Raw genomic sequence first — 14,032 nt, 5'->3', positions numbered from 1 at the left:
ATTTGACTTGGCAAGTGTACAGAATTCAAATGCGGTTTAACCCAAGGGTCCAGTTCTGCTGGGGGCTTTCTTCAGCCCCTTCTGGCTCTCCTGGTTTCCCCCTCGCATTGCCTCTGTGGCTGAGGGCTCTGGCTGACCCCATCTCCTGTAGGCTGCGGGCACAGGCTGGTGGGTCCTGTCACTGAGACCACCCTGCAAACTCACCCTCAGAGTCCCTGGAGGACTCGGCCCCCTTCTCTGACTTGGCCTAGACCCTCAAAGTCCTCATGACACCCTATAAAATGACAAAGCAGGCACAGACCACCTGGGACAAACTGAAGGGGATTAACTCTTTGATGCTGTGGTGTTTTTGTTGTGTGTCTTTATTATTGTGGTAAAATAGACATAAGCTAAACTTTCCCCTTTGGTGTTTCTGGATAGAGAATCTTTTGTCCCATAGGTGAGTCTCACATGGAGAAGATCTCAGCACCTCTGCTGTGTTCCAGGAGAGAGGTCTGTGTACCAGCACATTCTCTAATACTACTGCTTTAATGCTACAGGACAATCTCCTCTTGAACTACTTCTTCAAGTGATTCTAGAACATTCGGGAAATATTTAGAGCACCTACTATGTGCCAGGCATTGCTTTAAGAGCTCTGAACTTTCAGGTACAACCAAATAATTTAGTTGAACCCTGGAGATGTTATCGTGGTTGTGGGGCTGTGTTGTGAATTAAGGGGAGTACTGTCCTTCCAGCTTTGGTTTCTGTCCACGGGCTTTTTTTCTTAGTCCTTTCAGTGAGTGGATTCTCCGGCTGTCTCTTTAGTCAGCAGTCTCCTGGTGCTCCTTAGTCTAATTTTTTTTTTAATTGTGGTAAAATGTACAAGATAAAATTTACCATTTTAACGATTTGTAATTTACCCTTAGTTCTGTGATATTAAGTGTGTTCATGTGTGGTGCAGTCATTGCCACTGTCCATCTCTAGAACTTGCCCATCTTCCCAGACTGAAACTCTTCTGCTTCAGCCCCCCCTGTCCTCCTCCCCAGGCCTCTGGCAACCACTATTCTACCTTCTGTCTTTATAAACTTAACTACTCCAGGTGTCTCTTACAATTGGAATCATGTAATATTTGTCCTTTTGTTTTTTTGTTGTTAAAACATCTTTAGATGAGATTAGTGGGAAACCGATTTTACTGCCATAGTTTTCAGTAGATTTTCTTCAGGCAAAAATAGCCAACAGTAGTTAACTTGCTGCAGTGTCTGCTGAGACTTCTAAGCAAGAACTTGAGCTGTGACATCAGCTCTGCCCCCTTTACAAATCCTGCTCAGGAAGGCTGCTCACCACTGCGCACGGGTCCGGAGCGCCTTTGAAGCGTGCATCCCTTCAGTTCCAGGCAGATCTGCTTTCCAGGGGGAAAACAGACAGGCAGAGGGAGATTAGGGTTGAAATGGGATCAAGTTTGCCCAATCACTCAGGGGCAGAAAGCAGACAGGGAAAGAGCACAGTGGAACAGCTCAGTGAGGGCCGAGGGCAGCCAGCCCAGGCCGTAGGAACCTGCACAGACACAGCAGAAGAAGAGATCATTCAGGCTTCGGAGACATCCCAGTGCTTCCCTGGTGGGTTGGTAATTCCTCTTCTCTGCCTGCCAGGATCAAATGAACATAACTCATAGAAGGAAGCATTTTGGTCCCTAGAAGGAGTGGTTCCAAAGTAAGAGACACACACCCGTGGCTGTTGGCAAGAATCCTCTCTGCTACTGTCCTTGCTTCACCAAGTGCAGCTGCTTCCCCAAGGGGAGCCTGCTCTGGAGGGGCAGGGTTGCAGGGGAGGGGGCCTCTGCCAGGGACGGTTACAGCCAGCCCCAGAAGTGACTCAGGTGGGGACTGACACATTCCTCCAGTGAAAGCAAAGACTCATATACAGAAAGGGAAGAAAAATGCTCTCTCCCCCCCACTCTCTGATATGAGGAAAAACGAAGTAAGTTAATGCAGTCTATCTCACTGCAATGTGATTATTGGAGAAGGACAATGTTCTCTATTACCCTATTATCACAGCTTCCTATTACCCTGTGACTGAAATGGAGGGTCTATGTGATCAGCTGTAACTGTTTACCTTTGGTTTGGAGGTCCATTTTTTGACCTTGTCCTTCGCAGATTTGTTTATCTCATCTATATTTTACATAGGCTTTTTGAAAGTGTATTCTGCTGTCCTCATTCCCTAAGAGTGCAACGGCTGACAGCATAGACAATACCAAGGGCTGGCGTTACCTGTGTCTAGTCTTTTTCAGGATAACTGAATTGGTTTGTGCTTAAATACATCAAAAATATTTATTGAGCATCACTGTTTTTGCAGGTGGCTCAGTGGTAAAAAATATGCCTCCCATGCAGGAGATGCAAGTTTGATCTCTGGGTCAGAAAGATTCCCCTGGAGAAGGAAATGGTAACCCACTCCAATATTTTTGCCTAGAAAATCCCATGGACAAAGGAGCCTGGTGGGCTACAGTTCATGGGGTTGGGAAAGAGTCAGACTCAACTTTGTGCCTAAAACAACTGTTTTCTTTTTTTTTTATTTATTTTTATTAGTTGGAGGCTAATTACTTTACAATATTGTAGCGGGTTTTGTCATACATTGACATGAATCAGCCATGGATTTACAAGTATTCCCCAACTGTTTTCAAAATCATAAAAATATTAAGTAACAGTGTAAGTAATAAATAACAATAAAGGAGCTATCCCAATATTAATTGCCTAAGAGAAAATGCTTTATACGTTATATTCTGGGATTTAGGGTCATAATGTCATTAAATACAATGACTGAGTGGGATGCGTTTTCTGTCCATAAATGTCTCTCCACAGGAAATGGATACTGTGGTGTTTTCTGCTGCCTCAGCAGAGTCAAAAGGAGATGCCTTTCTGGGTCAATAATGCCATTTAAGATGAACCCCCAACCTGTCACACTCTGGAAGCTCTCAGATGCCTTCCTGTCGGTGGGGAAGTTAAAGGTCAATGGCTTATAGATTGCGATTTGCAATGTGAAAGCCTCCTTGGTTGATAATAGCCAAACATCTTTTGTCTTGATTTCTGTGGTCATGATCATAACTGAATGTAAGATTTGAGACTTCGTTGTTGACCAGTATGTGGCTGCTCATCCTGGGGTGTCAGTGCAAAAATGTAAATATGATTGTAAGACATGACTCTTTCCTGAGATGAAAATGTAAGGGAGGAGCTTTATCTGTGAGGTCTGTGAGCAACTCCTGTGCACAGGAATGTTAGTGGGGACTCCCACGCACACCAGAGACCCCATGTGGACAAGGACGCACATGTGCAGATACCCAGGCCCCCTCCTCCCTGGGCCTGGTTCCTTTACTGCCCATCTCCTGCTTAATTGACCACCGCTTGAAGGATGTGATGTGCTATTTGGAAAAGCAGATACTTTGTGTTAGTGAAACTGTCCAGTGTAACTGAGATGGGGAGCTAACCGCAGGTTTTAATCAGAACTAAACCAAACAAAATCCTGTGATAAAAATCTAGTCCCCTTAAAATTAGTGACTAGAACCCCCTGGCAAGTTTTCAGTTGCTGCTTCTAGACTCTAACGTACCCACATAATCAAGATAACGAATCCTTTCCCCTAAACTTTACATTTTTTAGGCATGTTAACATGGAGAGAATGAGGTTTTGGGATTTGAATTTTCCCAGGAACATTCTGGTAGCTTTCACAGTGTCGTGAGAGAAGAAATTAATTCAGGACAGTCTGAAAAGCGGAGGTAAACGGTAGTCCTCTAAAAAGAAGGCTTTTGATTGCAGATTGTTTCTGGCCTGGCCTGAAACTCCTGCTGTCTGGGCATTTTCTTGCACAGTGGACTGTGGGGAGGGGGCCACTAGAGCCACCATGAGGGGACAGTTAAAGCCGGGGTGGTGTTTGGACAGAGTGTGGAGTACAGGATGAAAATGTCTCAGAATCAAACAAATCGGGGTCCAGTCTTGGCTCCTCCTCACTGGCCACTCTCCCCTGAGGAGGCACCCTGGCTGTCTGACCATCAGCCTCTTAGAATCCGGCTTCCGCAGGCCTGCAGTGAGGGCTCTGTGGGACTGACCACTACAGTCCACCCCTCAGCTCCACCCCGCATGCCGCCCACCTACCTGGCCCCACCAAAGGTGGGGTTGCTGCACAACTGGTGAAGGGGTTGGGGTTCTCCTCGCCCTTTAGAGGAGCAGAGTCTTCCGGGCAGATCTGTCCAGAACAGAGCCTTCATTATGGCTGGCAGCGAAAGAGCGGGCCTTCTCAGAAAGACTTGCTTTTGAAGTGCGGGGGGCCCCTGGCTAGGGGGAAAGGCCACTGCCCTGAAATAAAATTCAGAACCCAGGAAAGAGTGAGTGCTGTTAGGTCGGTGGTCTGCCTCCCAGGAGGGTCGGCTGGGGAATGCGGGATGGGGGTGGGTGTTAGTTCTGTCACAAGGATGATCAAGGAAGGAAATCAGAATCCTTTAGGGGCTGTAGGGTCTGCCTCGCGTGGCTCCTGAGACCCAGCTCTGGCTCAGGAAGCGTTGGGTGGCGGGAATTCCCAGGGAGGTCTCTCGTGGTCATTCGTGTTGTATGACGGGGGCTGCAGCTGGTAAGCCCACCAGGGGCCTCTTTCCTTCAGGAGGAGGTTGGGAGTGACCCATGTTCAGCACCTGCTCACCCAGGAAGGCCAGCAGGTGAGCGCAGACACCTTCCTTCCTTCCGGTTCCCGGAGGACCTCTTTGACCTAAAGATTTGGCTAGAAACACATTTCGGAGGCTCCCCGTTGCCAAATCACAGACAGCATTCCTATATCCCCTCCTCCCTTATTTTGGAGAGGGAGAGGAAACATTGTCTTTCTTTGGCTGACTGCAAGTTTTTCGGTCTAGCTTTCTTTCAGATCTCTTGAGGTCGGTGACTGTGGTAGTTTAGTCGCTAAGTTATGTCCAACTCTTGCGACCCCCTGGACTGTAGCCCACCTGGCTCCTCTGTCTATGGGGTTTCCCAGGCAAAAATACTGGAGTGGGTTGCTATTTCCATCTCCAGAGGTCAGTGACTAAGTAAAGTTTATGCCCTGTAATCTGCCAAGTCTGATGCCCAGGTTATTCAGTAAAGTTCAGTGACTGAGATGAGATCTGACAATAATTTTTAAAAAGAATAAAGAATGTATCAGAAACCTGCACTTCCATCTGAACTTCCCTACTTAATGGCTGAACAGCCCTGGACAAATCACTAACTCTCCTGAACCTCTCTTTTCTCATCTGTGAAATGGGAATAATAACCAATTTGTCTGCTTAACCTAATATTGATAGTTTCAAATGAGGTTTGTAAGAGGAAGAAGAGGTTCATTATCAGCAAAAAGGTCAACAGGTATTAGGGCCACCTTTATTCTGTTAGTGACACTGTAACCATCATAGATACAGAGCTTTAGCCTTCTCTACATAGTGTGTGACCAGTACAGTGACAAGCGATCACAATTTCAGAGAGCCATAGGAAGAATTTGGATGGGAATAGTTGTTTCATGGCCAAATTTCAGCCAGTAGACAATTACCTTGTTTCTTCTATAGTAGAGCAGTTCAATTACAACTTATATGCAGTTTGAGGGGTTGAAGAAAAGGGAAATTTTTATAACAAGCATGACAGTACCATAGTAAGAAGAGCTCCATCAAAACCTAGCATTTTAAAGCCTATGTTCCAGTGTGTATATGAAAAATCATTGCCTATCTGACAAGAGGGCTCCCTCTCTTCCAGAATAGTCTAGAATATGATTTTATTTGTTCAGTTAAAGCAGCTATAGTTGCCTCTGTTGAGAGAAAACCTAGTTGGGCTATTTTTCAGAATCATACAGATTTGACTAAAGGGGAGATAACAGATAGGAGTTATGCTTTAGGCCAACTATTTTGTGGATTATCTTTGTATACAAAACTGATGGCCAGTGAGCCAGTGAGTTGTACACAGCTTTCAAGGGAAAAAAAGTAACTATTGAAGATATAGAGACTGTAAGAAATGTTAGCATGTATGCCTGCCGCAGTACCTGGCATGTACTAAGTACCTAGTATGTGGTTGTTCATGTGAAGAAATGAACAAATGAATTACAGGTCTGAAAAAGAGGTAGCTCTTGACCCCTAAGCTAGCACAGAGTGGAGCCAGGACTCTACACTTCAGTGGTAACAGGGAGAGGGAAAATACTAGTATATCCCAACAGGCAAACAAAATAGACATACAGTGACATTTTTAAAAGAACTAAGAACTTCTTATTTAAATGACTTAAGGAAAAAATATTTAATTAGATAAATATGAGAAGTAGAAAATAATAATAGCTCAGATTTATTCCAAAAATATGTTTCGGACATCCCAGCATTGTGTTGATCTCTGGGAATATAGTGGTAACCCTTGATCTACTATCCTGGGGCTTTTGTGTAATGAGAGACCATGTTGTTTGTTGTTGTTTAGTGGCTAAGTCGTGTCTGACTCCTTGCAGCCCCATGGACTATAGACCGACAGGCTTCTCTGTCCGTGGGACTTCCCAGGGAAGAATACTGCAGTGGGTTGCCATTTCCTTCTCTGGGGGACCTTCCCAACCCAGGGATCCAACCTGTGTTTCCTGCGTTTTGGCAGGAGGATTCTTTACCACTGAGCTATCAGGGAAGCCCCAGTGACCTACTCTTAAATACATACTAGAAACCAAGGTAAAGATACTGAAGGAAGGACTGCAGTTCTGTAAAAGCTCCACAGAGGCTGGAGGGAGATTGGAAGAAGCCTTTTCTGAGAAGTGATGCTCGAGCTTGGATCTGAAGGAAAAGTAGACGCATTCCAGATGGAGAGTGAAGGCATGTGCAAAGGCCCTGTTGCAAGAGGAGCCTATTTGAGAAACTTGAGGGAGGCTGGAATCCTGGAGTGCAGAGATTGAGGGGGAGGTCAGTTAGCATTGCTGTAGCTGTTTGTATATTATTTCTGAAAGTTTGTAATCCCTGAAGAAGACACTGGGTGTTAATTACAAATAACATGAACTTTTAGGTGGGGACATTGTACAGCAGGCGGCATTTGGGAGGGCGCCCCCTTCCCAATTTGGAACAAGCAGAACAAAACCTAGAGAATGCTCCAAAGGAACCCCAGGGCGAGCTCAACCAAGCTCTTGAGGGGTGTGATGTGATGGAAGTCACATGGTGAAGAAAAGCATGGATTCAGTTCAATTCATTCATTCAGTTGTGTCTGACTCTTTGCAACCCCATGGACTGCAACGCACCAGGCTTCTCTGTCTATCACCAACTCCCGGAACCTGCTCAGACTCACGTCCATTGAGCCAGTGATGCCATCCAACCATCTCGTCCTTTGTCATCCTGCCTTCATCTTTTCCTGCCTTCAATTTTTCCTAGCATCAGGGTCTTTTCCAATGAATCAGTTCTTCACATCGGGTGGCCAAAATATTGGCCCCACCAAAATCACAACACTGACCATGTCTGGAAAGGGGGAACCAGGAGGAAGAGCAATGTACCAGGGACATGGGCAATTCAATTCTCTATGTGATTTGATTTCTTTTAAAATATATTTTCTAAAATATAAAATGTTAACTTTTGTTTTTTATAATCCCTGTCATATGTTTGATCATTATTTTATTTTTTTTCTATATGTGTAAAATTTTTCTTTTAATTAGGAGAAAGAGAGGGAGAAGAGGGGGTTAAGGAGAAGAGGAGGGGCTAGTGCTGGCCTTGGAGTCAGTATCCTGGTCTTAACCAACATTCGTTTGGGCAAATCACTTCTCTGCTCCTCAGTTTCCTTAATTAAGAAAAAGAGGATGACCTTGACATCACTTCTAGCTCTGAAACATTCTCTAATTTTAATTCCTAAAAGGAACTGAGGGGACTTCTCTGGTGGTGCAGTGGCTATGAGTCTGTGCTCCCAATGCAGGGGGCCCAGGTTCCATCCCCAGTCAGGGAACTAGACCACACATGCCTCAGCTGGGAGTTTACATGCTGCATGTAAGAGTTTGCACGCCACCAACAAAAGATCCTGATTGCCACAGCAAAGATCGAAGACCCCGTGTGCCACAACTAAGACCTGGTGCAGGCAAATAAATAAATAAAAATAAAATAAAAGCAACTGATTATTGAGTAATTGTATTTAGAGGCTTAAGAATTGAGTGTCCCATGTCTACTCATCTCCAGTTCTTTAAGAGTTAGAGTTTCTTGCTTGGCACAAGGTAACCAAATAGCTCTCTTTTAAGGAGGCCAGTGCATGGAAATTCATTTGCTGGGTGACACTGTGAAAAGCCATGTGCCCACAGGATCCTTGCATTCCTCCCGGGCCAGACTCAGGAACCTGGAACTGCCCGGAAGCCCTTGCCTCTGTGTTAGGCCATCGTGTTATTTGCCACACATCCTGGTGTGTTCTCTGTGGGTTCGCAGGGCATCTGCAAGGACTGTTCATACATAGAGAGGCAGAAGAATTCCATTCCCTTCTCTCCAAACTTCAGATTATAGTGACATTAATGAAAAGGGAACAACACAAGCAGAAGGTCAGATGGTAGCTACAGCCAATGAACGCATTTTATAAGTGGTAACAAATTGCACAACTCATGCAACTGGTTTACTGACTTTTTTTCAGTTGTCTTTGTGTATTAAACGCAGTGTATGTGTCTCTTAGATTGTAGCTGCTTGATGAAAAGAAAATGGTGCTACAAATTTTGGAGTTTTCTGGGGGGACATTGTCCAGGATGACATCAGGTACCACCAGTGCTTCATAAACACCCATTTTGTGCTGACAAGAGTGCGTGGCGGTGGCCAGGTCCCTGATTGTTTCAGATGCCCCCTCTCCAGCCGGCCTCATTCCTCTGGTAGAGTGGCAGCTGGTTGAGGGGAGCCCACACCCCATGGGCAGCAGAGGAAGCCCCAGGGCAGCAGTCCCTGTCTCTGCAGGGGACGTCCTCCAGGCCATTGGCTGTCTTTCCTGCCTGCCCTCCTCTTTTGCTGATGTAGGCTGAGTTTCCTTACCATGCATTTAATGAATGAGAATAAGAAAGTGTGTGTTGGCAGAGTTACAACTGAATAATGCCAAGGCTTTCCAAGTCAGAGCATGAATTGAAGCAGAGCAAAGTTTCAAGTCTATGGGGCTCAAGAGTAATCGCTATTCTTCTAATAATGGAAAGTACAAATGTTTTATGTTCAAAGGTTAACAAATGGACTCTTTCACTGGCCTTCTGGCCTGTTCAGTTACAAAGTAGAAACTGTTCCTGATCTTTGCCTTATTGCTCTTGTATTTTCTAGGCAATTAGAAACATTTTCCACTCAGCCTTTAAGAGGTTTGAACTGCCTGGAGACCAGTTTTTTGTTTTTTGTTTTTTAAGGAAACTAAAGTTTAAAAAAAAACAAAACCCAACAGTTTTTCCTTTTTGTAAGTAGACTGAAGTTTTAAAGTACCAGGCTTTCAAAACAGCACACTTAGACTTGCCTGCATAATTGTTGCATTTGTCATGGGATTAGCCCTTTCCAAAAGTATATTTCTGTACAGGTATCTAACTTTGCCCAGAAGTATGGTTCTTCATGGTCTATTATGTGCATTTAGGCAAAATGGACTAGAATGCATCATGCATTCTAGAATGCACCACTAGAATTTGCATCATGAAGTCAATTATCGCAAATAAAATGGAAACCATTTATCTTAATGAACCAGTAGGAAAATTAAGTCTGTTGAAATGGTCTAAACCCTCCAAGAAAAAAATTTTTAGTAATTCATGGTGGACTAGATCTATTTTTATGAGCTCCTCCAAGTCATCTCTTTGCTGACTGCCTATAGCAACAACAACAGTAACAAATAGTGTTTTGTTTCATTTTTTAGGTTCTTCATTAGCAGGTTCACTTCTGCCTTAATAAAAATGATATCTTTGTCCCACTTGTCTATTTGAGAGCACTGAGGCCATTCCTGGTAAGAAACCAGCACCAGTTGGTCTTACTGGTCTGGTCTTGGGCTGCAAATAGTGTTGATTAATGGCTCCTGCTTTCACCTCCAAATGGAAGGGAGACACAGACGTAATTGAAACTTACAATGTCAGAGGATCATTTTATTCCATTACATTTAATGAAAATGAGGTATACAAGCTAAAATGCAGGGAAATGGCCTCAGAGAAGCCCTAGACACTACATGCAGTGTGTACGTGTCACATGTCTCTGAGTGCATGTGGGGAAGTGTTCCTGCCAGTCCACCCCCGCCCCCCAACCCCCATCTCCCCTGCACCCTGGCCTCGACCCCAAACAGAGATGCTGCCAGTGGTGGTCAGGAAATGCCATGAGCCACAGGTAATGAGCTCGATATCCGTTTTCCTTGTCAGATCTCCCAGCTGATGACAGAGCCTGGCCGGGAAGGCCTGACAGAGGCGGCGCTGAATCGCTACAATGCGGACAAGCCTTCGGCCTGCAGCGGCGTCCCCGCCCCGCAGGGCTCCTGCGTGGCCAGCGAGACCTCCTCAGGCACCTCGGTGGCCGCGTCCTTCTTCGCCAGGTAAGAGAGGTGTCCAGAGCCTCGGTTCTTTCGGGTGAGCCCACCTGGTTAGCCTCTCAAGTGGACCAGTTAAGCTAAAACACCAGCAAGACTTTGGGGCTGTTGTTTGACTTTGCTGTTTGAGTCAGTTTCTTAACCTCAGCTCATTGACACCTTGGGCCAGATAATTCTTTGTCGTGAGGACTGTCCTGTGCTTGTAGAATGTTTAGCAGCGTCCTTGGCCTCTACTTGCCAGATTCCCGTGGTACCTTCCCTGGTCGTGGCTGTTGTTCAGTCACTCAGTTGTGTCTGACTCTTTGTGACCCCATGGACTGCAGCATGCCTGGCTTCCCTGTCCTTCACCATCTCCTAGAGTTTGCACAAACTCATGTCCATTGGGTTGTTGTGACAGACTAAGCTGTCCCCAGACAAACAGTCCCCAGACTGTTGCCAAACTTTGCCTGCGTTGAGAACCTGCGTTGAGAATATGTGGCTCTAAAGATGGTCTTCAAGGGGTGCGAACTCTTATGGGTGCAGCCTCAAGGCTGGTGTTTCCAGATATGTATTCTCATTACAGAAAATGAACTGCTTAAAATTTAACTATTAAATAGATGGCAGTTTTCTTCCTTCTTGACAGACTAGCTGCATAGTTGTCAAACTATCCAGCTAATTCTAGAAACTTAAAAAAAGAATGCTGAGAAATAAAAAAGAAAGGTATTTCAACAATGTTTTCTGCCTAACTTTAGCAACACGGCAGAGACAGGGCAGGAGACAAAGGACAGCTGGTCAGGAAAGCACTTCAGAGACTGTCTAATTTGATCCCTTGTTTTATGAAAGAGGAAACTGAGGACCGAAGTTAAACTGTGAGGTAGTTTATAGCAAAGCCAGAAATGGAAACGCGATTCCTCTGCTTTTTTCTCTGTGACTCATTCTCTAATGCTTGGAACTGAACCATAGAAAGCTTTCTGTACCTAAGATTCATGAGCTCCTCTTCCCTGGCAGCTTAGTTGGTAAAGAATCTGCCTGCAATGCAGGAGACCCAGGTTCAAATCCCTGAATCAGGAAGATCCCCTGGAAAAGGGAATGGCCACTCACTCCAGTATTCTTGCCTGGAGAAGTCCATGGACAGAGGAGCCTGGCAGGTTACAGTCCATGGGGTCACCAAGAGTCAGACATGACTGAGCAACTTTCACTTTCATGGATGTCACTAGAGTGTCAGAAGGAACATTGTTCAGCTTTTCTTGTTATCCTTAGGAATGGTAACATCCAAAGCACAAATGTGATGAAGGGACTCTGATTAGGAAGGGAGTGAGTGAGAGGAGGAACAGAGACTGACATCTTGGATTAAGACATGATAAAGCCCACACACGGGGCTTGTTGGAAGACTAGTGTTGAGATCCCGATTATTCCTTGGTGCCATGTGTACTGTCCTAGGAACAATTGGGCCAACTTGAATGAATAGGACATAACAGGAAACATGTATGTAGTGGCCACCTGACAACAGAGTCCATCGTGTTAGCTCTTTCTGTACGTGAATTTCTGTGTTGTCTGGGACCACTGTGCAAGCTTACTGGGAGGTCATATCCATGCGATTCAGGGAGAGAAGAAAGAGATGAAACAGAATATGAGGAAATGCCACAAGCACAGAAGACCCCAGGTCCTAGGTAGGCTATTAGAACATGTCCGGAGGAGGGTGACCAAGTGGTGAGGAACGAGGAAGGCATGTCCTGGCAGGTTTATTCTGGAAATGGGAGCCCTCGGCTATCTCATGGGCCATCACATAAAAGAAGGATTTGGATGGTTGTATAAAACACCCTATTATGTGGACAGAGGCCAAATAAAACCTAAAGATAAAAGGGAGGGCTCTCTCAGCCCAGAATGAATGAGAACTAGCTCACAATTCACACTGCCCCAGGAGAGAGCAAGGTCCCCGCCGCTGAGGGAGACTGAGCTTGCCTTGGGTGACTACCCAGCCTCGTTTCAGGCAAGAACATTCAGTGCCCAGATGGGATTTGATCTCCTGAAATACTGAAATGCCTTCAGTTCACAATCCATCCAGAAATTTTTACAGATTGACTGACTTACAAAAAAACAAAACAAAACAGAAAAAGGCTTTGATGTAGGAAGAGTTAAGAGGCTAGGGGCTCTGATGAACAGTGTTTAGGGAGAGCAGTGTTTCCTGCTGGGAGGAAACCAATAGTGTTGTCAGAGTCAGGGAGAGGATGTCAAAATGCAATGAACCTGGAAGGCCAGAGTGCTGGACAGATGTGTGGAGGCCAGCTTTCATGTGGATCAGAGGAGGATTGAAAGGATAGTGAATGCCTGGAAAAGATGGCCTTCCTGAGACTTTTGCTTGTACACCAAGGGGTAGAATGGAAACACCAAGATGGACCCAAGTGAATGGGCCAATGATGTCGGCTGGGGCTTATCCTACAGATGATGTTAGTGATAAACAAGAACTCTTGATTTCAGAATTGCAGGGACTTCTGACATGAGCTTTCAAAGAGCTGGAAAGAATTCAGAGGTCTGCCTAAATTCTTGTTATTGCTTTCTTTGTGATGAATTTTGATAGCACTTGAAGCTTAATGGTTTAAGGCATTAAAAGTACATGGCATATTTTTACTGCCATGTGTAAAATAGATAGCTAGTGGGAAGCTGCTTTATAGCGCAGAGAGCTCAGCTCAGTGCTCTGTGATGACCTAGAGGGTGGGATGCGGTAAGGCAGGGAGGAGGCTCAGGAGGGAGGGGCTGTATATATACTTACAGCCGATTCACTTTGTCGTATAGCGGAAATTAATATGACATTGTAAAGCAATTTTATATGTGTAGATATATATATATATAATAAAAAGGGATCAGGACTAATAATGGAGATGTAACCTTGCATGCCGTAGCTGGGTGATCAACGTTCATATAAGAAATACTTACATATAGATATAGGAAATATAATTGGTTTACTACATAAATTAGCAAAATAAACCTTTGAAAATAATTTTTACTGGAGTATAGTTGATTCACCATGTTGTGTTAGTTTCAGATATACAGCAAAGTGAATCAGCTATGTATATATATATAAATCATCTTATATTGAAGAGGGAATTTAACATAAAATGTCATCAACTAAAGAGACTAAATAGTTCTTTTTAAAATAGTACATGGCCTGTGTTTAAAGGGTTCACCGTATATAATAAAGGGGAAGTACCATGTGAAAAAGAATAATTCTTTAAATGGATATATATATATTTATATACTTTAAATATATGTTTAAAGAATGAATATATATATATGTATATATTCCCCCACACCCATTACCCTGCTTGCTCTGCTGTTCTCGTCAGTAATAGTTGGGCCTCATTTCTCCAGGAAGGGAGGCAGCATGCTGACAAGCCTCTCTGTCACTGATGGGGACCGAAAGCAGAAAGAAGGCTGAGTGATCTGCCCAAGGTCCACACTGTCAAGAGAGAACCAGGGATGTACCCCACATTGTTGGGTTCCCAAAGGCCCACGTGAGAAGTCAAAACCAGCCGGGCTTATGTCGTCAAGCAGTAAACTGAGTTCGCATCAGATGAGCTTTCCGTTT

At 44.7% G+C, this 14,032-nt stretch overlaps 1 protein-coding gene across 1 annotated transcript in view; it reads left to right on the top strand.

Annotated features, from left to right (window-relative positions):
• Positions 1-14,032, top strand: part of KIF26B (kinesin family member 26B) — a 506,912-nt gene that overhangs the window by 235,980 nt on the left and 256,900 nt on the right. The window contains exon 4 of the mRNA XM_043923976.1: positions 10,304-10,473. Coding sequence (XP_043779911.1) covers positions 10,304-10,473 — 170 coding nt within the window. The remainder of the gene's footprint in view (positions 1-10,303; positions 10,474-14,032) is intronic.

This window comes from Cervus elaphus, chromosome 14 (assembly GCF_910594005.1).
Source record: "Cervus elaphus chromosome 14, mCerEla1.1, whole genome shotgun sequence".
Taxonomy (NCBI): Eukaryota; Metazoa; Chordata; class Mammalia; order Artiodactyla; family Cervidae; genus Cervus; species Cervus elaphus.
This window is presented reverse-complemented; position numbering and strand designations above follow the sequence as displayed.